We start from the raw sequence: 24,341 nt of genomic DNA, 5'->3' as shown, positions 1-24,341 counted from the left end.
TCTAAATACTATCCTTGTTGCTACCAAATAACAATTTCCTAACTCTTTCGTTTAAGCTTAGGTATTATTACAACACCTAATTGCTTAAACCGGTGGCTTGGCTCTGATACCACTTCTGTCACGACCCCCGACCACACCCTGGACGGGAGCCGCGAGCAGTCGAGTGGTACCGGTGGTTGTTTTGAAAATATTGCAGCGGAAAATTTCATCAGGACCATGAGTTAGGAAAATACCAGAGTTTTGAAACACCAGATTTTATTTATTAAACAGAGGGGAATAAACACATATTTTACAAAGGTAGCTTTAATATGGGATAAACCCGAATTCTTAATTTAATTTAATTGATAAAATAAGCCACTTCTTTAAGCCTTTCGGTGCTGTATCATCACTCTTATTCCAATCTACTGTAATCACCTGAAACGCGTTTTAAAAACATTTGGTCAGCAAGAAATACTGGTGAGTTCGTTTATTTTGCACAAAATGACACATTGTTACAATTTACAGCATTAAGGGTTTTTATATTTTCCCCTATCTTATAATTAACTAGTACAGCTGTCACTCGACTGAATCTATGACTGTGGACATATCACTAGTTAGGCTCGCCCACCTAAAGTGATAAATCGTTAGTAGTAGTGTGCACAAAACCCCCACATACTGCTAGTAATTAAAGATTAGAAAAGACTTAATCACTGTAAAGTATAACTGGAAAACATTTAGGATTTTGTAAACAATTTGGTAAAAAGAGAATGACTCACCTTGTAGGTCTTATAGTCTTGATTTAACAGGCCTCCTGATTCTAAATCTTCTGATAAATAAGCATCTACTTTTATAGTTCTGAATCTTCTGATGATTAAACATCTTATTTGATTGTAAGTATATGGTTTGGAGTTTTCTGGTAGTTAAACATATAGTTTAACTGAGTGGAATACGTATTAGTGTAAAACCATATCAAACCTAACGATGGTCACGAGATCAGAACCTTAATGAAATTCACAAAGTATAGTCTTATTTAGACAGCACTTTGGCATTCGTTTCAGAACGAAATTCACAAAGTATAGTCTTATTTAGACAACACTTTAGCATTCGTTGGTTGGTTCCCGAATCGATCGGACAGAATATCGCATCGGTGATTATTGGTTAGAACACCAACGTATAGAGAGAAGAATAGAAGAAATGAGCAAAGGAAAATGAATCCTAAGCTTCCTATTTATAGGTAAGGGGATAAGTCTTACCCTATATAGAATTTCCCTAGGTGTTATCTTCCTCAGTTGAACCTTCCCTAGATAAAACCTTCCCAATATATTACTTTCCTTAGATCATATTTTCCTTAGATAATACCTACCCCATATATACCTATTTTCATGTATATCTATTTAGGTTTTTAATTTACTTAGTTAATCTTACTTAGCTTAATTTGCTTAGCTTAATTAATCTTTCTTAGCTTAATTAATCTTGCTTAACTGATTAATTAATCATACTTAACTTGATTAATTTTCCTTAACGGTTTAAATCAACTAATTTGCTTGGTCGTTTAATTAAATAACATAATTAGCTGATTAATTAACTTACTTAGCATGCTTAACTGCTAAGTTTCCTTTCCTGTTAAGTTTCCTTAGCTATTAAGTTTCTTAATCGCTAACTTTTCTTAATTGCTAAGTGTTACATAACCATTTTACTTAACTATTGAGTTTACTTAACCATTAAGTTTACTTAACTGTTAAGGTTTCTTAACTACTAAGTTTACTTAACTGTTAAGTTGTCTTAACTACTAAGTTTACTTAATCACTAAGTATTCTGGTTTAACAGCTCCCTGGTTATGAGATCTAATTTCTAGATACAATGAAACTCGTATTAGTGTATCAACTCAACTCAACTTTAACGATAATCACGAGATCAAAACTCATAATGGATGACAAAGTATAGCCGTATACAGGCAGTACTTAAACATCCGTTGGATCAGTTTTAATCGATCGGATAGGGTATCATATCAGTGATTCGAGTTAGGGTTTAGGGGTGTTGTGCAAAGAAACAGAGATACGAGAGAGTAAGTTTGTCAAAATTTGATCGAACTGGTGCACAGACTTCAGTCCCACTGCTGCCCTCTTATAGCTGATTTTTCGGTCCCCTCGTGTGGCGCGCCGGCCTCCCTTGTCCCTGACGCGTGGCGCGGGGATGGTTGGCCTGGCTTTGGTCGCCACGTGTCCCACGTAGGTCTGACACGTGTCGTCTTCGCATGACCTTGGCCGCTTTTTCTTCCAATCGTGCATTTTTCCTCGATTTTCGTGTCGATACTTGCTGCGTATGTTCGGGTCTTCATTCCAGTTGATTTGGTTTATAATTGCGAGTCTAATAAAGGTACTTTTGTGTGGGTTGGTGTCACGGCCCTATCCCCGGTTTGACCCGGTCAAGAGCCGCGGGACAGGAACCCAGTGGTATTTAATTTAGGCGACAGCGGAAGTCTTTAATACAGGATCTTTTAATACTAAAAATGCCCGTTTACTTTATTACATAATTTAGGGATAAAACCTTGTAATTTACAATAAAGTGATTTCACTGGGAAATCCTTATTTCACAAAACATGTTTCTTTATTTATTTATATTGAGCCACTTCCTTAAGCTTGTAGTGCTTCACGGCACTTTTCTTAGATCACAACAGATCACCTGAAACATGTTTAAAAAGGTTTTGTCAGCGGAAAATACTGAGTGAATCATTCTTTTGTTAAAACGGCATTTTGTTATAATTTACAGTATTAAGAGCGATTACAATGTTTCTGTTTATCAACCATATACCCACAGTATTTGTCACTCGACCATCCATTGGTAACCTCGGAGTCCAATGGTGTCTATGACTATGGTCATATCACCCCTTGGCTAACTCGTTGTCCAATGGTGACGGTTATCAAGTAATGTATACAAAACCCCACATACCGGTTGTAACTTGGGGATTACAAAGACTTAATCCCTGTAATTATAACTTTGAAATAAATAGAGTTTTGTAAATAATTTGATAAAAAGAGAATGACTCACCTTGCAGATTTATACGGGGGAGAGTTTAATCTACTGATTAGCCTGTTTAACCTAATTTAAATGACAATGCACACGAACTGGGTTAGTAACTAATACAACATTTACGACAATTCACGAGATTAAACCTTCACAATAAATGACAAAGTGCGATACTTAAAGATCCATCGAATTAACGACGAATGACAAAGTATAAACCCAATTTGAGCAGCACTTAAACATTCGTTGGATAGTTTCAATCGATCGGATGTTGAATCGTAATAGCGATCGAGTTAATACCTGGTATCATAGCAGCACCTCACTATATGAAATTATAATTTTGGACAGTATATCTTCGTTTTTGGAAAGTTTCGTCGACACAGAATGAAAGCCCCTGAGCTAGGCTATTTATAGCCTGAAATTGGGTTTTACGCGGCCCGCGTAAACCCACACATATATCTTACGCGGCCCTCGAGGCCTCCTAGTCTAGGCGTAGGGTTGATGGGTCATGGGCTTAGGTTGGACAGATGGGTTATACGTGGCCCGGATACTTATCCGGTTGAATTTCAAGTTGACGCGGCCCGCGTAAGCATCCTTTAGGTTTTACGCGGCCCGCGTAAGCATCCTTTAAGTTTTACGCGGCCCGCCTAGAACCATAAAACTTATCCGGTTTGATCATTAAGTTATAGCGGCCCGCGTGAGGTTAAGCTATCCCTTACGCGGCCCGCCTAAAACCCAATTTTCTTGTTTTTCTTGGTTTTTCATGTACAGTAGGGTTTTAGGGGTCCGGGTTTACATCTATAGGTTGGTTAGGGACATTTTTGAAGGTCCTTACAGTTGGTTCATCAACCATCAGGTTTTGAAGTTTTATCGTGCACCCTTCGGATTTTGTTTATGGATCTTTTCTGAGGGTTGTTACAAATACCAGTAGACCAAGAAGAGGAAGATGAGTTGACTCGACCTTACAAGCCGGTGGAGGTCACGTTCAAGTCAAAGTTTTCCAAATGCATAGCGGAGGCTCCAATTAAAAAAAGCCAAAGATGTCGCCTATTATGGGAAAGTACGATGGAACTAGTGATCCTGATGATCACATTAATTTGTATAGAAGCGCGGGGGAAGTCGCCTTATGGCCAATGCCTTTGTGGTGCAATATGTTCGTGCAAAGCCTAGTGGGATCGGCTCGCGTGTGGTGGGACAGCCTCCCAGTCGGGGCAATAGATAGCTTCGAAGAGTTGGTAACAAAGTTTTTGCAACAATTCAGTCAACAGCGAAGGCATACCAAAGATAGAAACGAAGTCCTACACATACACCGACGAGACAATGAAACAGTGGAAAACTTCCTAACAATATTCAATAAGGAGAGCCTTGCCATCCCTGGGCTGACTCAAGAGTTGGCATGCGGCGCTTTCCTACAAGGCGTGAATGATGACGAGCTCCTCAGAAAGTTACACGATAGAAATGGGGTTCCAGATACTATAGAAGAGATCATGAGGATCACTAAGATTTATGTGTGCCAGGAGAAATCCATAATAGCCAGTCATGCAGCAAATAAGAAAAAGGAGTCGTACCGGCCGTCGGAAGAATCCGACCGCCGCGGAAGCAAGATCAAAAGCCAAAGCGGAAGGTTCTCCAGGGGAACTCACGCTTAATCTCAGGGTAGATATAACAGACCCCGAAGTACGACGTCAAAAAGTGAATATTACTCAGGCGGAACAAAATCTGATTTCCCCGCGCTGAGCAAAACGCCCTCGGAGATCCTTGCATCCAAGAACCTCAAGCTTAACCCGCCTAGGCCCCTAAAGGATTCAGCTGGGAAAGACTCTTCCAGGTATTGCGAATACCACAAGGGGCGGGGGCATGATATTAACGATTGTTATCAACTAAAGAAACAAATTGAATATTATGTTAAATCAGGAAAGCTGGCACACCTAGTAAAGGATATCAAGCAAGGTCCCCCGGTAGTAAAGGATGAAGATGGAAAGACAAGCAAGAAACAACGCGAGATGAACATGGTCTATGTCGAAGATACAAGGGGAACGAAGAGGGGGTTCGAAATCCTTCAACCATGGATGACGGTTGACATCCACGCTGGTCCGCGACAGCGGGACACTGACATCTGCATGGATCCACTCATAATCACTACGGCGGTAGGAGATTATAACATGAGAAGAATCTTGGTTGACACGGGGAGCTCGAAAGACATAATCTACGAGCATTGTTACAACCGCATGCAGAGAGAGGATCGGGCGCTCCTTAAGCCCATTCAGGCCCCTATCAGGGGCTTTACTGGGGGAAAAAGGTGAAACCGATAGGACAAATCACATTCCCGGTCACGTTTGGTTGCATGTTCGGATAAATTAGAAGATTTCATAAAATATAGAATTGATTTAGGTGGTGTTTGTTTTTCGGGCAAAAGCTCTTCTGAGCACTTATGTCTGCGTCGCGCAGACGCGCGCAGACCTTTGGGTCCTGCAGCTTGTTTGTTTTCTTGAAGATCTGTCAGACCTTTTACCTCTGCCTCACCTCTTCCCCAAGCAGACATGTCCCAACCTCTTCCAACTTCTTCTCTCTGCCAAAACACAGACCTGCATCACTTCTCCAGCCGACACCACCTCCTCTGCCACCACCTCCACCCCCGACACCACCTCATCCACCGCCCACCCCTGCTCTGTCACCACACCAGATCTTTCCCTCTTCTCCCTCATCTTGTGGAAACCCTAATCAGACCTAACCAGCCGCACCCCCTTGCTTCTCCTCCTTTCTCTCTCTGTTCGGTGACCAGAGCCGGTTGCCGGCTCCCCTTCTTCTCCGGCGAGCCCCCCACCACTCCACCTCCTTTCTTCTCTCGACGAAACCCCCATACCCCCCACGTCACCTGCAACCCCCCTCTTCGTTTGGCAGCGGCGACAAGATCAGAGAGAGAGAAGGAGAGCCGACGTGGTTGTTGGTTCGTGGTGGTGGTTGTTGGTTGTGGTGTAAGGCGGTGGTGGTTGTTGGTTGTGGTGGTGGCAGGTGGACGGTGAAGCAGGTGACGGTGGTGGCTGTGGTGTAGTGGTGACGGTGGTGGTGGTGGTGTAGTGGTGACGGTGGTGTAGTGGTGACGATGGTGGTTGTTGGTTGTGGTGGTGGCAGGTGGACGGTGAAGCAGGTGACGGTGGTGGTTGTGGTGTAGTGGTGACGGTGGTGGTGGTGGTGGTGTAGTGGTGACGGTGGTGTAGTAGTGACGGTGGTGGTAGATGAAGGCAGAGGGATGAGAGAGAGAGATCTGTGGTGTTGTGTGTGAAGTGTGTGTGAAGATCTTTTTGTATAAAAAAAAAACAAACCCTCTTCTCCTTGCAGACTGCAGACATTTGGTCCACCTCTTCTCTTGCATATGTCTGCAGATGTGGTTCGCAGACTGCAGATCTTTTCCCGCAGAAAAAACAAACAGCAGCTTAATGTTTCCGTATAACACCTAGATTTAATATCCTATGACGTACTTTCTTAAATGTAGTAAAGATATAATAGTCACTATTATTCAAACCTTTTTACAATAAAACTATTCGATTAGTGAAAATTGAATCAAAAATGATTTCATAAATGTATGGATATTGGTAGAAAAAATATTGTAAAAAAGCACTAAATGTAGTATTTAAAAATTGTTTGATTATCAATTGATTGACTATATATAATTTGCTAACCTTTTATCACTCACAAAATCACTATTCATTTTTTTTTTACTTTCTAATTCTATAGTTTTCAACTTTTAACAATGTGTCTCAAGGAATTTATTCATGTTTAACCCTTATACTTTTTAACTTTTAGAAATTTGTCCAAGTAATTTTTCATTTTTAACCATAACATTTTTCCACTTTCAACTTTTGTCACAATATGTTTTACGGTTTTAACGGGTTCTTCTCAACGCGCTGGTCATAAGTCGACCTAGTTATTCTTTTCTGTGTTTTAGATTTCGGTCTTTTTTTTGCGAGTTAACACGCCACGACGCACTTGGTTTAACGTTTTTACGTCTACCTTATAACAGTCCTGCCGTAAAGCGCGGATCCTAAATCCTAGTTAAGGATTAATAGATGTTTTAAATCCACAAGTTTAAAAGGAGTGTGTAACCCAATTAAAAAAATAAAAAATTTTGGACAAGCATCTAGGAAGGTGAGTTCCTGTAAACATTTCCAAAACACGATGTGTGTATTTAAATTGGAATGTTTTATATCGTGTTGCCATCTTGAAATATATTATAATTGTGATAGATAAAAATATGATGATGTACGAATTCCGAGATGATTAAGCATGTATATACATATAATTGCCGCTTATTATTTTTAGAGGTTGGATATAATTTATTATGGGTTTGATCCCCAAGGGACGTTGTCCCCAGATATTATTTTTTTTATTTTTTATTTTTTTTAACGGCAAATCACTTTATATATATATATAAAGAGCCAGCTAGAAACTGGGATACAAAACAAGAAAAAGAAAAAACGACAGAAACACAAAGGCAATTAAATCAGCCCTATGGAAGCAAAACTAGCCAATTCCATCCGGCTCCCATACCGACACCAAACCCCCAGATCTCCCTACCGAAGCAATCCGAAGATCCGACACCCCATAGAAATTGAAAGAAACTAAAATCATTGATTACGAGTAGTCTCCGTCTCCCCTCGAACCAACTTTCTCACATTGTTTTCAAAACCTTCCACCCCTATCCCCAGACGAATCCCGAGATCCACCGTACTAGAAGTTTCTTTTTCGAAGTTTAAGCTCGCATGCTCTTCTTCCATAACCTCGGCCGAAGATCCCCCAATGACTCTACATCTCGAAATCGGCAACATAAAAAGAAGTTGGTGGCTATATATATGTCTTAAACCTTCAGGTGCTTTGTGTGCTTTAGGTTATGTTGGTTGTCCTTAGTGGACGGAAGGAAAGAATTTGTGATTGCGTATGATTAAACCTTATCAATTTATGAATTCACTAGTATAAACTGAGTTCATCTTATTTTTGAACACACATCTTAGGAGAGAAGTAGTTAGAGATTGGGAGTTCGATAATAGAGCGTCGTGGCGAGCATAGAGAATATAAGGCCAAGAAGAAAAAATAATTTTTATGGAAGTTATATGTGTATTATATTTAGTAGACTATGTTTATATGTCTAGTCTAGACTTGTACATCAAAACCTTAGGCCATGTAAATAAATAAAGTTTAATTCCGCTATACATATCCTATACCAATTAGCCACGGTAACCCGACCTAGACGGGGTGTGACACTGTTACAACGACATGTCATTATAACAGGGTCCACAAAAACTACAATGACGATTAAGTGGAAAAAAATAGTTACCCTATCGCGACGAGATGTCGTTTCAGCAGGAGCTAGTCAAACAGCGTCGTTTAATTTATGGTATATTTAAAAACAAAGAAAATCAAATAAATAAATTTACTCTATTGCGACGACTAGTCGATGCAACATGGTTACAAAATGGTGCACACTTTTACGCGAATCCTGCCTAACTTATCGCCACGACACAACGTCGTTATAGTGTAAAAACCAAAAGAAAATTGTATAAGCCATTTGTAACGAGTTGTTGTCGCTGCAAAGCGATCTATAAGTTTCTCGGTATAACCTTCGATTCTCGTAATGATTAGATATATTTAATAATTCTACTTCTAAATTTAGAATAAAACACCCTCTTTTTATTCCTTCACCGTATTCCCATTTCCCGTATCATAATTAAATGATCTTATTGAAATGTATGCAATGAAAAATGGTCTCATATATTAGAAAAAAGAAATATCTTTTTATAAATTGTTGTCATTCATTTTGGAGCAAATGTAATGTCCCCAGTTCTCTCAGTTTTTTAAAGGTGACTTTATTTTTGAGTAATTCAATGTCACATCGTCTAAACGGTGGTCAGAGCTAAGATCTGCTCAGACTACGATGTTTTAACTGGGTTTACGCTGGGTTGGTCTGACTTGGTTACGGTGTTTTCTCGGAAACCGTACTACCTCCACATGAGATGCTTCGCTGAAGTAACAACTGGATGAAAACCGTGGGTGCGGCTCAGGATCGAACCCCCTCGGTGGGTTGTCACCATCATTGCCCAATATCTACCCCAATATGACACAAGTGGGAATTGAACTTAAGTCTCCATTGGAAAACCTAAGTTTTCTACCACTAGGCTACAAATGGGGATTGATGCGGGTTGGTGTGTATATGGATTTAAGTATATTTTAAGCCCTTTTTACACGTTAGTCAAGTTTTAAATTTATAAATCACGATATTTTATTAACACCAAACACACATATGCTCAAGTGCACCCATCGTGAGCGTAGTATAGTGTTGGCAAGATACCGAGGTCGTCCAAGGACACAAGAGCTTTTAGTACCGGTTTATCCTCAACGTCTAATCAAATCAAAAATTTAGAAAAAGGTTTAAACTAGAAAAATAAAAACTAAGTAAAATGCTGAAAAATAAAATAAAAATAAAAACAGATAGACAAGATGAATCACTTGGCTCCGACTCGTGTATCGTGTAACCTTTGATTATTTCCGCACTTATACACTTTTTAAGAGATTATCTTAGTTATTGTATGATGAAACAATGGTTAACCGGGCAAGGTTAACTCACTGGTCTCGTCAAGAAGGGTTAATCCCTTCCTCTCGAGGATCGCTGGCTGGATCACCGGTGGGTTGATCTCCTGCACAAGGAAACAAACCGTGACTCGTAACAAGGAGGATGGGGTGGGGGTGCTCCTTGTTACCACTCTCCGGCGTGAGAATCAGTAGTTTGCTTGGGAAGCAAAGTAAGATTGTAGTAGTAGTGAGGGAGTTGTGAAGAGATACCTCAAACCTGGTTTGGGGTTGGTATTTATAGCCGAGGAGTGAAGGAGGAGGTGGATGGATAGACTGACGGCATGCTGCACCTTTGCAGGTGTGTCAGACATGTCGGCCGTTGAGACGACGCCACGTCAGTCTGTCGCTTCCGTAGATCTGACAGGTGACTGCCATTGGTTCCACTTGCACTGTGGTGTCAGTCCCACTTGTTGAGCGTATAGGATGCGGTGCTAGCCGCATCGCTGTCTGCGGTAACATCTGATGTTATCGCGTCTCTTGCTAGTGATCAAGAAATACGCGAGATGCGGTGCTGGCCGCATCGTCGCCTGTGGTGACTGTTGCTGTTATCCAGCTTCCTTGTATTGATAGAAGTGTTCACTGGACGCGGTGCGAGGCCGCATCGCTGTGAATACTTCCGTTTTCATACACCAGATGTGATGCTATGTCGCATCACTCTACCGTTCTCATGTTCCATGTAAGTCCTCCTTCGTTACTAGATAGATTGGATTCACCCCTTGTGTCGATGCGTTCTCGCATGGGCACAAGTAGGTTGTTAACTGGTGGGGGTTTTGATAAGGGTAATGGTCACTCGCGGTCGATGCTGACGCGAGATCTGGGACCATACCCCTTCAAGTCCCCCCAGTCTAGTGTTGCTGCCACATACAAGTTGTATGTGGGAGGAGTACTGGACTATGGTGTTTAGAAGGTAGTTTGGAGTCTGGAGAAGATCCTAGACCATGTGGATGGTCTTTTCTGTTTGTAGATCAAGCTGGAGGTTTGGAAGGGTCATTTGACGCCTCTTCCGTACCGGTGAAAATGTTTCGTCTGATGCGAAATTCTCAGCCTTTGGCTGGTTGCCACCTGTTGGTGTGCCGAACCAACTGTAGGAATTAGTTGGAGGAAGTGTACAAACTTCGAACCAATCTTTGAGATGTGGTTGAAGGTGTGCACAAACTTCGACCCAACCTTTGAAGTGGTGAATGAAGAAGAGAGCATGTTGTTCCCATGATTGGATATCTAATGATGATTCCGTTCGTGGGGTGTTCATGTTCTTCCCATTAGCTCTCAAGTAACCGCACGTCTTTTGCGGTTACCTCGTTGCTTGACATTGTTGGCCACGGTTGTGGGAGCAACGTTGGGTACTTGCGTCATTGTTGGCCATGTTTGGTCGAACAATGTGATTCTGGATAACGGTCAAATAAACATGATCATAGGCATGGTAATGCCTATCATTGTTTATTCTATCCAACGTACAAGTAGGGTAACAAAGTTATAATCAGACTTGTTACCGCTTGTTCGACCGCTTGTTGTTCGACAAGGGCTCGTGTGATTATTGTGGATTTCGTCCGCATCTCTTCCTTAGGCACCTTCCTTCCCGCTCCAATACCGAGGAGTTTTCCTTGGAGTAGTTTCGTCCCTCGATGTGGAGTTAGTTGTGGCTCCACCGTAGCAACCATTTCCGGAAGCTATGGTTATGTCCGCAGTGACTCATGAGTGTCTGCGGTTTTGCATTCCCATATTCGCTCGAAACGGGTGTGTTGCTCGGATGTGGCTCTTGAAGGTTCAGGAGTCAGGGTTGCTGATGTGCGCGTGCGTACATCCCCTTCCTTCTTCAAGTTAAAGAAGGTGTTCATGTACCCTCTGCGGTTGTGAACCGGACAGGAGGGATTTGAAGCTTGAAGAGAATGAAGGCAATGCGGTTTACCTATTTCTGAGATGCGGTTCAGTCCAAAGAACAACGCTGGTTCTGAGTATCTGACACACCTGAACGGGCTCGTGTGTGTCATTTCCGCATATTCCACGTGTGCTCGTGGGTAGTGCGGAAAGGTATTATACCCCCTTACAGTGTGAAGACATATATTTTTGCCTATTTTTAGGGGTATGTAAAAAAAACGATATGCGGTATGGGTTATGGTGCGGTACACCAGAGAAACCGCATGCCGCTTGTAATTGGATAAGGTAGTCGCTTTTTGTTGCATACGTGGCTGATCTCACGTGTGAGTTGGTGGAAGTTGGTGAGATCTTTCTGGCATGTGTTGAAATGAAAGGACGTTTGCACTGCCCGAGGCATTAAATGCACTGTAGCAAAGAGTGTAAACGTCTCTTATGTCAGGCGCATGGGCGGCCACGCGCGCGTGATAACCGTCAGCGAAAACGGCGCTTGACACGTGGTGTCGCGCAATTCGTTCTTTTTGAACGTGATGATTCGTTTTCTCCCTCCGCATTAATTGCGATGGGTATATAAGGGGAAACCGTTCGTGGTTTCCCCTCACTTGTTCGAAATTTCAAAAATTTGCCGGTGAGAGAAACCTTTCCTTTGTCTTCTCCGACGATATTTGTTGAAAATTCCGGTGAGGTTGTTAGCGTTCATCTTTTATATTCTTGATGGCTGAACCGTCAAATCCACATAATGTGGAGGGTGAAAACCCTGAACAACCTGTAGTGGATACTGATGAAGATGACGAGGACGACGTGGATGTTGCCGGTGGTGGCTGATGTGCGTGTAGTGTAATATAATTTTAGATATATTTTTAAGCCCTTTTTACACTTTTAGCCAAGTTTTAAATTTATAAAACACGATATTTACTAACACTAAACACACATATGGGCAAGTGCACCCATCGTGGACGTAGTATAGTGTTGGTAAGATACCGAGGTCGTCCAAGGACACAAGAGCTTTTAATACCGGTTTATCCTCAACGTCTAATCAAACCAAAAAGTTAGAAAAATGTTTTAAACTAAGAAAAATAAAAACTAACTAAATGCTGAAAAATAAAATAAAATAAAAACAGATAGACAAGATGAATCACTTGGATCCGACACGTGTATTAGTATAACCTTTGATTATTTTCGCACTTTTGCACTTGTTTAAGAGATTATCTTAGTTATTGTAGTAGGCCCCTTTTTCGGAGGTGACGTTACCCTCAACCCAGTAGTTTGAGTCAGCAAGGATACAATCCTAAAGGGTTGGATTATTGAAAGATAATGAATTAAGTTATTAATGCAAATTATGGTAGGCCCCGCTTTTGGCGGTGACGTTACCCTCGGCTAAGTAGTCTGAGTCAGCAGGGATACAGTCCTAAATAGCCGGGTTATAGTATTAATAGTAGTTAGCTTATGAGGGGGTCAAAGAGTTTGGATCCCCGCCATCCAATACCTATGGGCATTGAAGGAGATCCTACTAAATTTGACCCAGGTCCCAAGCAGGACCTCTAAACGCTGAACAAGGGCAAGACCTTTACCAAACCGTTCCCTTAACCCCCGACCAGGTAGCCAACATACCTCCATATAGACCGTGGAGATATGAATGGTGAAAATCTTTTATTTTATATAGACAGTAAAATAATGCCAAGACACCACGGACAAACGATAAGGAAAGATCACCTTCAACATAAGTAACTAGTTATTAAAGTCATTAATACAAAACCAAATAAAAAGTGCAAAAGGTTAAAAATAAAAAGTATTATACTAAACACTTGTCTTCACCAAGTGATGTAAGAGACTTAGGCAAACATGGCCTTGATTGTCAAGAACTCTTACGATCAATCTTGGATCCCGAGACGACTCACACACTCTATGATGGACAATGGATGATGGTGGTGGATGATGGTGTTATGGTGGTGGTGGGTGGTGGATGAAGTGTGAGAGAGGTGGTGTGCCAAGGGATGAGAGAGAATGAAGCCAAGCTCCTCTATTTATAGGCTGAACAGAACGCTGGACACGGCCCCGTGTTCGCTGAACACGGCCCCGTGCCCGTCTGACATTCTCTCTCTTCATTAATTGTAATTGCGAATTACAATTAATGCGCCTGCTGTACTTTCAACACGCCCCCGTGTCCGCTGGGCACGGCCCCGTGGTGAGCAATGGAAGCTTCTACTGGTTTGTCTTTTCTGCTGCTTCCTGGGCACGCCCCCGTGTTCACTGGACACGGGGCGTGTTCAGGCTCTGTTCTCTTCTCTTTGTCTTGGGAGGTGCCGTTGAGGGTCCGGGCAGTTTGCTTTTGTTCCTTTTCTTGTAATTATGATAGAATTAGGGGTCTTTTTGCTTCTTTTGTGATTTTGAGCTCATTTCATCCTGAAAATACAAAAGGAAGACAAAAACACTCTTTTTCCAACATTAGTACTTAAAAAGGGTTAGTTTTATGCCTTAATTGATGTGTTTTATATGTTGCATTTTACACACATCAAATACCCCCACACTTGAACTTTTGCTTGTCCTCAAGCAAAACTCTTTTAATGTGGCTTACACTCCCAAATGGAATAGGTAGAAGAGAAGTTTTTTTTTTTTTTTTTTTTTTTTTTTTTTTTTTTTTTTTTAACTTGTCCTAGAGTGTCGGGAATCCAAGGTTTGTATAGGTTCTATTTTTATTTTATTTACAATCTTATTCGTCATGGTTTATTTTGAACTTTTCATAAGATAAACTACTTAATTTGGCATAGCATGCCTTATTAAAATTCCATTTATATACAAGTTCACATACCTCACGGGAGATCACTCAATCACTCGGCCGAAGGTGTATATTTAAGTGAATCGCTCGAGAGCGGCACGGATTTACATTTTCCATATGCTTGCCAAGCGATCAATCCTCCTCCTTTTTAACTTTTTACCTTTGTAAATATCAAGAGGTCTTTTGGGGTGAAGGCTTGGGTTTAAAGGTGGGTGGTTGGTTAGTGGTTAGTAAAAAGGGCGAAAATCGTAACAAGTGTCGGTTTTCGTAAAATACCTTATTTTTGGTGACATTTATTTTTGAAGTATTTCTCCAAACAAGCTTTTTGTAGCTTATGTTTGTTTTTGACTTCAACAATTTTTTTTTTTTTTTTTTTTGATCACGTAAAGGTATGTTTATGAAAAACCGAGTATGTTACTAAAATAAAGGTGAAAAAATGAAAAGGTTTTTGATGGGTAGAAAATTGTTTTGGGGGTAATGAAATGAAAGGTTTAGGCTCAAAGGGGTTTTCTAGGGGGATTTTGGGTAGGTAAAAAAAAATGAAAAATAAAGGTTTTGAAAGAAAAATAGTTAGTCCTAATGCCTCCATCATTTACTTACTTGGGTTTAAGTTGGTAAGGACCGGGAATGTATCGTCGTGGCAAGTTCTAGATTTGTAAAAACCGAGCGGCTATTCACACAAGAAACGAAAAATGAGCATTTAATCTAAAATATGTGTATTTTTATGCTCAATAAAGGCTCAAAACTCACTTTTTGTGGGAATGGGTTTTTAATGTGAACAAGCATATATAATCGAATTTTAGCTAGACTTGTTATACCGTTTCATAATTTTCTTATGTTAGTTCTTTTTATCACGACGCTATCGGTTGTAAGTTTGTAAAAATATAACCCTTTTATAACTTGTTATTCCCAACTTAAACTAAGACAAGTAAATAAATAAAAAAATGAAAAAGTTTTTGAAAAAAATTTGGGGTGTTTAGCGGTTCCAATAGAGTTTTGTGTAAGGCTTGTTTTAGGATTTTGCAAAATTCCAAGGTTTTAGCATCCCCCCCACACTTAAATTACACATTGTCCACAATGTGTCCAAAAATAGAGTTTTTGGTTGATTAGAATATGTAAAAGTGTGTTTAAAAACAAAGATTTGTGTTACTGGCACTCTGGACACGGCCCCGTGTTGACCGGGCACGGCCCCGTGGTCAAGTGCCAGTAACGAAAATTATAGAATTGAAACAGAAGCCTGGACACGGGGGCGTGTTCGCTGAACACGGCCCGTGTCCAGTTACCTGAACTGGGTGATTTCCTGCAGGGGGCTCAGCACGGGGCCGTGTTGGTTGGGCACGGCCCGTGTGGAGCCTTCTGTTATTGAGATTTTTGTCGGTTTGTTCTGTTCTTCTGCATGGTTCCATTTTTTCTCGTTCCCTTTTTCATCCATTACCACCATGAGTCCATAAATCATAAAAACCATCATAACATTGCTAATAGAGAGAGATAATACATAAAGATAAAAGTTACATAAATAGTAAGCTTATGGAGTTCTAGCCCTATGTTTTATTTTAATTTTAGCAAAATTTCCAAGAATCTACTGATCCTGGTTGGACAAGGCTTTGTAGAGCTCCAACTTCCGGATGTGTTTCTCCTCATATGTCGGCAAGCCACTCCTCTACCTCCCTTGGAAGGAGGAAGGAAGGCTCGTTTGCATTTGTTTGAGGAGTTTCAACTTCCGCCGGGACTTCTTGTGGGATTTCCATAGGAGGTTCCGCGGGTATGTCTCCCCACCCGATAGGGTTGTTAACACCGAGTGCTAAGTTCCAGTCTTGTTGTGGAAGGACTGGTTCCATAGGAGGTGCCACCAAAATGTTTAACCTTTGGTGCAAAAGGTTAATCTCTTGGAAGCTGCTTTCCAATCCCATTGTAAGATCGTTGATACGGTCAATGAGGACCTCCTCTACGGACGTCATTTCGTCGAGAGCCTCTCTTAGTGCTATCACGTAGTGCACAAGTGTGGCTTCAACGGAGGGTCTCCTTCCCCTTCGGCTGTTTGAGGAATGCACGGATGATGTTTCGCTGTTTTCACTCGCCATTCTACGAAAAATAAACCAACAGTAGTTTATAAGACGAAACAGTTTCTGGACACGGCCCCGTGCTCACTGAGCACGGCCCCGTGTTCATCTTTCTGCAGAATTTTAGAGCAAGGAACCTTGGTCTTTCGAGTTATTTTCTGAGTTTGTGCACGCTTTTTGACAGTAAATAACTCTAAACAATGTTACATAACATGTTTTTACCAAGATTCCATGATCAAAACTCCTTGTTTCCTACCATAAAGATTGAAAATTCAAACTTTTCATGGTGGCTTTTGAAGAAAGATGAAGAAGAAGGAAATGTCTAGAAGAGGAAAGGACAAGATGAGTTGTTGGAAACTTCTTTTAGACTTACCTAGGATTGTTTGAGAGAAGATTCCTTCAAATCTCTGTCCCAAGTTGGTCCAAATGTGCAGGATTTTTGGCTGCATTTATAGAAAATGACAGCCTGCTGGACACGGCCCCGTGTTCGCTGAACACGGCCCCGTGTGCAGTGAAAATTCTGACACAGTTTGTCCGTATTCTGACGTCATGATCAGAAGGGAATCTTTTGATGAACACGGGGGCGTGTTGGCCGAGCACGGCCCCGTGTCGGAAAGCTGATTTATGAAGTTTTGTCTTTATTAAGGAGCTATTTCTTATCGGGTGGCTCCTGACTTGTTGGAACAACCCCATAGTGCCTAAGATACCTTAATTGTTCTATACTAAGGCGAGAACGCAAGAGGTTGTCGGTGAGGGTAATTCCTATTTTCATTCTAGGTGGACAAGTCCAACCCTTTCCCGGGCTCTCGTTAAAGAAGGTGTATGCCGAATCGCTCAGGTCTATGTATGCACCGAACGAGGTCGATGGGGAGTCCTTCACGGCACAATCGGCACAGGGACGACTATCGTCCACGTCTTGTCTAGGAAGAAAGGTATTTTCGGGAGCAACGAGGTTGTAAGAATGCGGTTCCAACATTTCCTCATGGTCATCGTCTTGGGATGGATCTAAGAAATCCTTCCTAAGTTCTTTTGACCAATTTAGAAGTAGTTCTTCTAGTTGAAATAGCTCGTCAAGGAGCATATCTCCTAGAATATCCGGTTGGGCGCATTCGAGGGAGAAATAGTGTTTATTTTTACTTTCGCCCCTCTTAAGGCTACAAGGAATTGGTGGGTCTATATAGTGTGGCCTATAAGTGAGGAAGAAACATTTTAATTCCTCATGTTCGCCTCCACATATTTGACACCACAAACCATAAGAGTGCCGAAAGTAAAAAGAATCACTATTACTCATGTTTGTATCAGAAGTTACCAACCGCCGGGATCAAACGGTTCTGTTTTCAGCAACTGAATCTTGGGCACGGGGGCGTGTTGAGTGGACACGGCCCCGTGTTCAGCCTACTGTCTGATATAAAACAGGATTGCCAGTTCCAATGATTGGGCACGGGGGCGTGTTCAGCGGGCACGGCCCCGTGCTGAGCTCTGCAGAAGCTGAAAAATCTAAAAAAAATCCTAAAAAAATTAAAGAAAAGAAAAAAAAAATAAAAAGATGATTAGGCCGTTGATTCCTAACTTTCTTAAAATCCTTGTGTCCCCGGCAGCGGCGCCAAAAACTTGATGTGCGTGTAGTGTAATATAATTTTAGATATATTTTTAAGCCCTTTTTACACTTTTAGCCAAGTTTTAAATTTATAAAACACGATATTTACTAACACTAAACACACATATGGGCAAGTGCACCCATCGTGGACGTAGTATAGTGTTGGTAAGATACCGAGGTCGTCCAAGGACACAAGAGCTTTTAATACCGGTTTATCCTCAACGTCTAATCAAACCAAAAAGTTAGAAAAATGTTTTAAACTAAGAAAAATAAAAACTAACTAAATGCTGAAAAATAAAATAAAATAAAAACAGATAGACAAGATGAATCACTTGGATCCGACACGTGTATTAGTATAACCTTTGATTATTTTCGCACTTTTGCACTTGTTTAAGAGATTATCTTAGTTATTGTAGTAGGCCCCTTTTTCGGAGGTGACGTTACCCTCAACCCAGTAGTTTGAGTCAGCAAGGATACAATCCTAAAGGGTTGGATTATTGAAAGATAATGAATTAAGTTATTAATGCAAATTATGGTAGGCCCCGCTTTTGGCGGTGACGTTACCCTCGGCTAAGTAGTCTGAGTCAGCAGGGATACAGTCCTAAATAGCCGGGTTATAGTATTAATAGTAGTTAGCTTATGAGGGGGTCAAAGAGTTTGGATCCCCGCCATCCAATACCTATGGGCATTGAAGGAGATCCTACTAAATTTGACCCAGGTCCCAAGCAGGACCTCTAAACGCTGAACAAGGGCAAGACCTTTACCAAACCGTTCCCTTAACCCCCGACCAGGTAGCCAACATACCTCCATATAGACCGTGGAGATATGAATGGTGAAAATCTTTTATTTTATATAGACAGTAAAATAATGCCAAGACACCACGGACAAACGATAAGGAAAGATCACCTTCAACATAAGTAACTAGTTATTAAAGTCATTAATACAAAACCAAATAAAAAGTGCAAAAGGTTAAAAATAAAAAGTATTATACTAAACACTTGTCTTCACCAAGTGATGTAAGAGACTTAGGCAAACATGGCCTTGATTGTCAAGAACTCTTACGATCAATCTTGGATCCCGAGACGACTCACACACTCTATGATGGACAATGGATGATGGTGGTGGATGATGGTGTTATGGTGGTGGTGGGTGGTGGATGAAGTGTGAGAGAGGTGGTGTGCCAAGGGATGAGAGAGAATGAAGCCAAGCTCCTCTATTTATAGGCTGAACAGAACGCTGGACACGGCCCCGTGTTCGCTGAACACGGCCCCGTGCCCGTCTGACATTCTCTCTCTTCATTAATTGTAATTGCGAATTACAATTAATGCGCCTGCTGTACTTTCAACACGCCCCCGTGTCCGCTGGGCACGGCCCCGTGGTGAGCAATGGAAGCTTCTACTGGTTTGTCTTTTCTGCTGCTTCCTGGGCACGCCCCCGTGTTCACTGGACACGGGGCGTGTTCAGGCTCTGTTCTCTTCTCTTTGTCTTGGGAGGTGCCGTTGAGGGTCCGGGCAGTTTGCTTTTGTTCCTTTTCTTGTAATTATGATAGAATTAGGGGTCTTTTTGCTTCTTTTGTGATTTTGAGCTCATTTCATCCTGAAAATACAAAAGGAAGACAAAAACACTCTTTTTCCAACATTAGTACTTAAAAAGGGTTAGTTTTATGCCTTAATTGATGTGTTTTATATGTTGCATTTTACACACATCATGGCTTACCGGTGTTGAAGTGGTCGAAAGGTGGTTTTAAAACCCTGATGACCATTGTTCAGATGGCCGACGAGTGGGATGCCCCCTACCCACAAGAGGGGGATACCGGTGCCGATGCTCCGGCCGGTTATATAACTTTGTGGGCTGATTTTTTCAACGACGGCAACCTTAGGTTGCCGGTGACGGTGTTCGTTGCGGAGGTGTTGGAGTATTATAATCTCCATATCTCCCAACTTAGTCCCTTTGGAATGTTCCGAATCAGGAACTTTGAATATACATTCCGTGCCCATGGCTTGCCCATTACAGTTGAAAATTTCCGGCGATTCTACCAGTTGACGGTGAACACTGGTTTTTTCTCGTTTACTCAACGGCATGGGAGCTTGAAGTTGATGACGCCTCCTAAGGGTGTGACAGGCTGGAAGAAGAAATTCTTCTATGTTAAAGCCTGTGCGGTCTATGCCAGCATGTCTTTCAGGAATGTCAACGTTAGAGTTTCTGATGAAGATATTCCTGTTGCCACCGCAAAGACTGTGGATTGGTTCTCTAGGCTGCGGCCTATTGAACTCAAGAAGTTGGATAACAATCAGCTGTGGGTGTTGCGGATGATGCTCACTAGACCGGATAGGAAGGCAAGGCCCGTTTTGCGGGAAAAGAGTGGTGGTAAGTTTGTTACTCTCTGTTGTTTTTCTTATTTCCTAAGCCTTGTAGTAACCTGCATGCATGTGTTGTATCAGTGGATGCGGTTGGCTTGTGGAGAATGTTCGAGCCCGATTTCGAGGGCCGGGTTGAGCTGGTTGCGGTTGAGCTGAAGAAAGGCTTCAACCTAGAAATTGTTAGCAACTTCCGCGTACCGACGCGCGCAATGCTGGAAGCCCCTGTGCCGGGAGACGCAAGAGGTATGTCGTAAGTTGCATCTGTTTGTCCAGTTTATCTTTTTGACTGGTTTTCTTGATTGTTTCAATGCAGCTGTCCTTGCGGATTTGGGGAATTTTGAGAAGCGCATCCCCAAAAAGCATACGGAGAAAAAACCGGTGAAGAAGACCACGCGGGGTCGTGGCAAGGGGAGGGCTGAAGGCTCAGTTGCCCCTTCTTCAGTTTCTGAAGCCGCAGGTACCTATCGATCTTGTTATCGCGGATATACCGATTACGTGGTAGTATCTGACACCCTTGAGGGTTTGGGTGTTATAGGTAGTGGTGCGGCTGCGGGTGGAACTGCTGCGGTTCCCCCCATTGTTGGTGAGAAAAGAGGACCAGAGCAGAAGGCTGCTGGTGGTGGTGAACCAAAGCGTCGGAGACTGCAGACCAAAAGGGCTGCTCCGGCGCAAAAGAAACCTGCGGTTGCTGCTGGTAAGTGTATCCCTTTTCCTTGTTTTGGATGTACAATATGTTGGATTAACAATTGTTGCTCTTTGTGTTGCAGAATCCCAAGAGGCAGGTTATTCTTTCTTTGACTTCCCTACGTCTCCCCTACATACCGCTGCTGCGGGTGCGGGTGTACCAAAGGAGCTTGTTGTGCCCAAGGAGCCTGCGGCCCCTTTTGTTGGGCCGGTTCGCGATCCCACCGTGGAGAAGACGGTGGAAAAGACTTCTGACCAGATATTCGACACTGTGGATTCCTCTGACAATCTGATCTCTCCTAATGAGGGTGATGGATTGGACTTGAGGTTTTCAGATGGTGGTAAGCAGAAATCTGATGCTGAGGTGCGGCAGCATGATGCTGAGCCGCAGAAGTCTTCTGCTGGTGAGAAGGGTACCGGTTCGTCTGCCGGTGGTGTGGGGTATGATGGGCCTCCAATTCAGCCTAGGGAGTCTGAATTGGAGTATTATTACCGCACCTATACCCAGGTTCGAAGTACTGTTTATCACCGACCCCCCTGGACTGTTATGCAGGGGGATGATATTTCCAACGACCCTTCTGTGTGTAAGGAGATTCTGGGTGGTTTGGGCACCCCCTTTGAAGTGGAACGTGCCCGTGCCGCCCCCCGTGAGTTGCGCATCAATCAACTCTCCACCTTGGTAGTAGGAAGTTCCATAGTGGCTAACGCTATTTTGGAAGACTACAAGGTGTTAGGCCGCAGAGAGGATGAAGCTGCTCGCTTGCGGGCCGAAGCGGAAGAGTTGGTCAAGGCTGCTCGTGCGGGTGCGGAGCAGCTTGAGAAGGATAGAGCTGCTTTTGAGAAGCAGAAGCAGACCTCGGGGTGGGCTGCCACTGCTCAGCTGAAACAGGTTCGTACTCTTGCCAAACTTCTTTCTGATGAACGCAAGAGTTGGAATGAAAAGTATTCCAATGAGCACAAGAAGTGGAATGAATCTTGGGCGAAGCAGAATGACAATCTGTTTCGTGCTCGTCAGGAGTTGACGAATGCCAAGGCAGCGAACGTTGCCTTGGGCAAGGAGAAAGCTGTAGCTGAGGCAATTGCGGTTAAAGCGCAACAAGCAGAGGCCCTGGCTGTTAAGGCACTGGAAGAGGCCAAGGAAACGGGGGCCCGTACTGCGAAGGCCCTTGATGAGGCCAAAGAGAGGGAAAACCGCACTTCGAAGGCTCTAGAAGAGGCGAACGCGGAGCGTACCCGCTTGGGTAAGGTTGTTGCCAGCCTTCAGGTATGACTTGTTACCTTTGTTTTATACTTCCCTGCTTTTTGAGAATGTTTACTGAGTAAACTGTTTCCTGCTCTTTGACAGGCTGAGGTTCAGACCCGGGAGGTCGCGGTCACTGACCTCACAGCCCGCATGACTGCAGCAGAAGAGCGAGCTAACACTGCTGTTGAGGCCAAGGATGCCTTGGCATCTTCTTTTAACCAGCTGGAGGCTGATCGCGAGTGGATGCGGAGTCATGGCATCGCGCGTGTAAGTATGTTGTGATGTTTGAGCCAAAGGTTGACCATATGCTGACTTTATTATCCTTGTCTTGCGATTGTTCAGGCCATTATGGATGCTCCTGAAACCGCAGCTGGTTTGGACTTGGTCAAGAAGCGTGCTCGTGACGCTGGCTTTAAAGCTGGTTATAGTCGTTGCATTTCCCATATGAACGTCATGTCCATAGGCGGTGTTATCGAAGAGCGATCCGGTTTTCGGGACGTGGATACCGAAGGTCGCCTGAACGCGGCCGTAGCCTCCTTTTATGATACGTCCCTCTCTTGTGTGGAGAAGTTGGACGACTGTTTAGAGGCTGCGGACTACGTTGACCGGCTGCGGATGCTCTATGCCGATGCAGAAGAGGAAGATCCCGCTGGTGGTGCTGGAGATGACGCGGGTACCAGCGGTACGAAATAGGGTTTAGGTTGGCAAGTGCGCCCCCTTTTTGTTTTCCTCTTGTATATACTAGGAACTTTATGTAAATCCATTAAGCATCGCGTGGGTGCTTGAATTTTTTAAATATAAAGGTTTTTTTGTTCAGTTTGTACAAGTGTTTTTAATTCTTGCATGTTTGAACGTATGTATGCGGAACTTTACCCATTTGTGAATGGGGTCAAGTATACTCCATACTTTTGTCGTATGAGTACGCGTCAATTCTGTTATTTACCCCATTAGGGTTTTAGAATTGTGTAAGCTTTGTAAAAGCTTATATATCCGGAACTCTACCCATTTGTGAATGGGGTCAAGTATACTCCATACCTTTGTCGTATGAGTACGCGTCAATTCCATTGTTTGCCTTTTTGGGCTCAGGAATTGTGTTAAGTGTTAACAAAAAACTTGTTTATCCGGCCGGATAAATATGCAAGTCTTTTTGCCTTTTGCTGGCCTATTACAATATTTGTGTGTGGTTACCACTTTGTATGGGTATCGCGAATGAAGATTTTGCCAATCTGTTTTTGGGATACCGCAAAGTGGAACACACATTTGTAATAGTAGTAACAAACAATAATGTATAAAATTGCTTATTTATTTATTTGGCAATGGCCTGCGGCCCGCTATGTTACATAGAAAATGTAGGAACATGGCTTACATATAACAGCGTCGAAGCTGTTGTGCGTTCCATGTTCGTGCAATAGGTTCGCCTTCTAACGTTTGTAATTTGTATGCGCCTTTTCCTAAGACCTCTTTGATGAGGTAGGGTCCTTCCCACTTGGGGGCAAGTTTGCCTGGGCGCTCAGCATTAGATGCTTCGTTGTCGCGTAGGACGTAGTCTCCTGGATTGAAAGTACAAACGCGGACTCTTTGATGAGGTAGGGTCTTTTAACGTTTGTAATTTGTATGCGCCTTTTCCTAAGACCTCTTTGATGAGGTAGGGTCCTTCCCACTTGGGGGCAAGTTTGCCTGGGCGCTCAGCATTAGATGCTTCGTTGTCGCGTAGGACGTAGTCTCCTGGATTGAAAGTACAAACGCGGACTCGCGTGTTGTAGTACTTTTCAAGTTTGGATTTATATTTGGCCTCGTTGATGGCAGCGTTTTCGCGCCTTTCTTCCAAGAGGTCCAAATCGATCCTGCGTTCTGTGATGTTGTCTAGTTTTTCAATAGCCAACATTCTTGGAGAGGGGAGACCTACTTCCGCGGGGATCACCGCTTCTGAACCGTAGACTAGGCTGAAGGGTGTTTCCCCATTGCTTGTTTTTGGGCTAGTACGGTGAGCCCATAGGATACTTGGGAGTTCATCGACCCAGCAACGCCTGGCTGTTCCCAACCTTGCTTTGATGCCCTCGACTAGGCTTTTGTTGATACTCTCAACTTGGCCGTTTTCTTGCGGATGTGCCACGGATGAGAA

General features: G+C 42.8%; 1 protein-coding gene across 1 annotated transcript; it reads left to right on the top strand.

The window, feature by feature from the left end:
• Positions 1-4,043: 4,043 nt before the first annotated feature.
• Positions 4,044-4,652, top strand: LOC110931717. Its single transcript, XM_022175099.1, has one exon. The coding sequence runs from the start codon at positions 4,044-4,046 to the stop codon at positions 4,650-4,652; it is 609 nt and encodes a 202-aa protein (XP_022030791.1).
• Positions 4,653-24,341: the final 19,689 nt, after the last annotated feature.

This window comes from Helianthus annuus, chromosome 3, assembly GCF_002127325.2.
Source record: "Helianthus annuus cultivar XRQ/B chromosome 3, HanXRQr2.0-SUNRISE, whole genome shotgun sequence".
In the NCBI taxonomy this organism is placed as follows: Eukaryota; Viridiplantae; Streptophyta; class Magnoliopsida; order Asterales; family Asteraceae; genus Helianthus; species Helianthus annuus.
The sequence above is the reverse complement of the archived record's forward strand: the minus strand, read 5'-3'. Positions and strand labels throughout refer to the sequence as shown.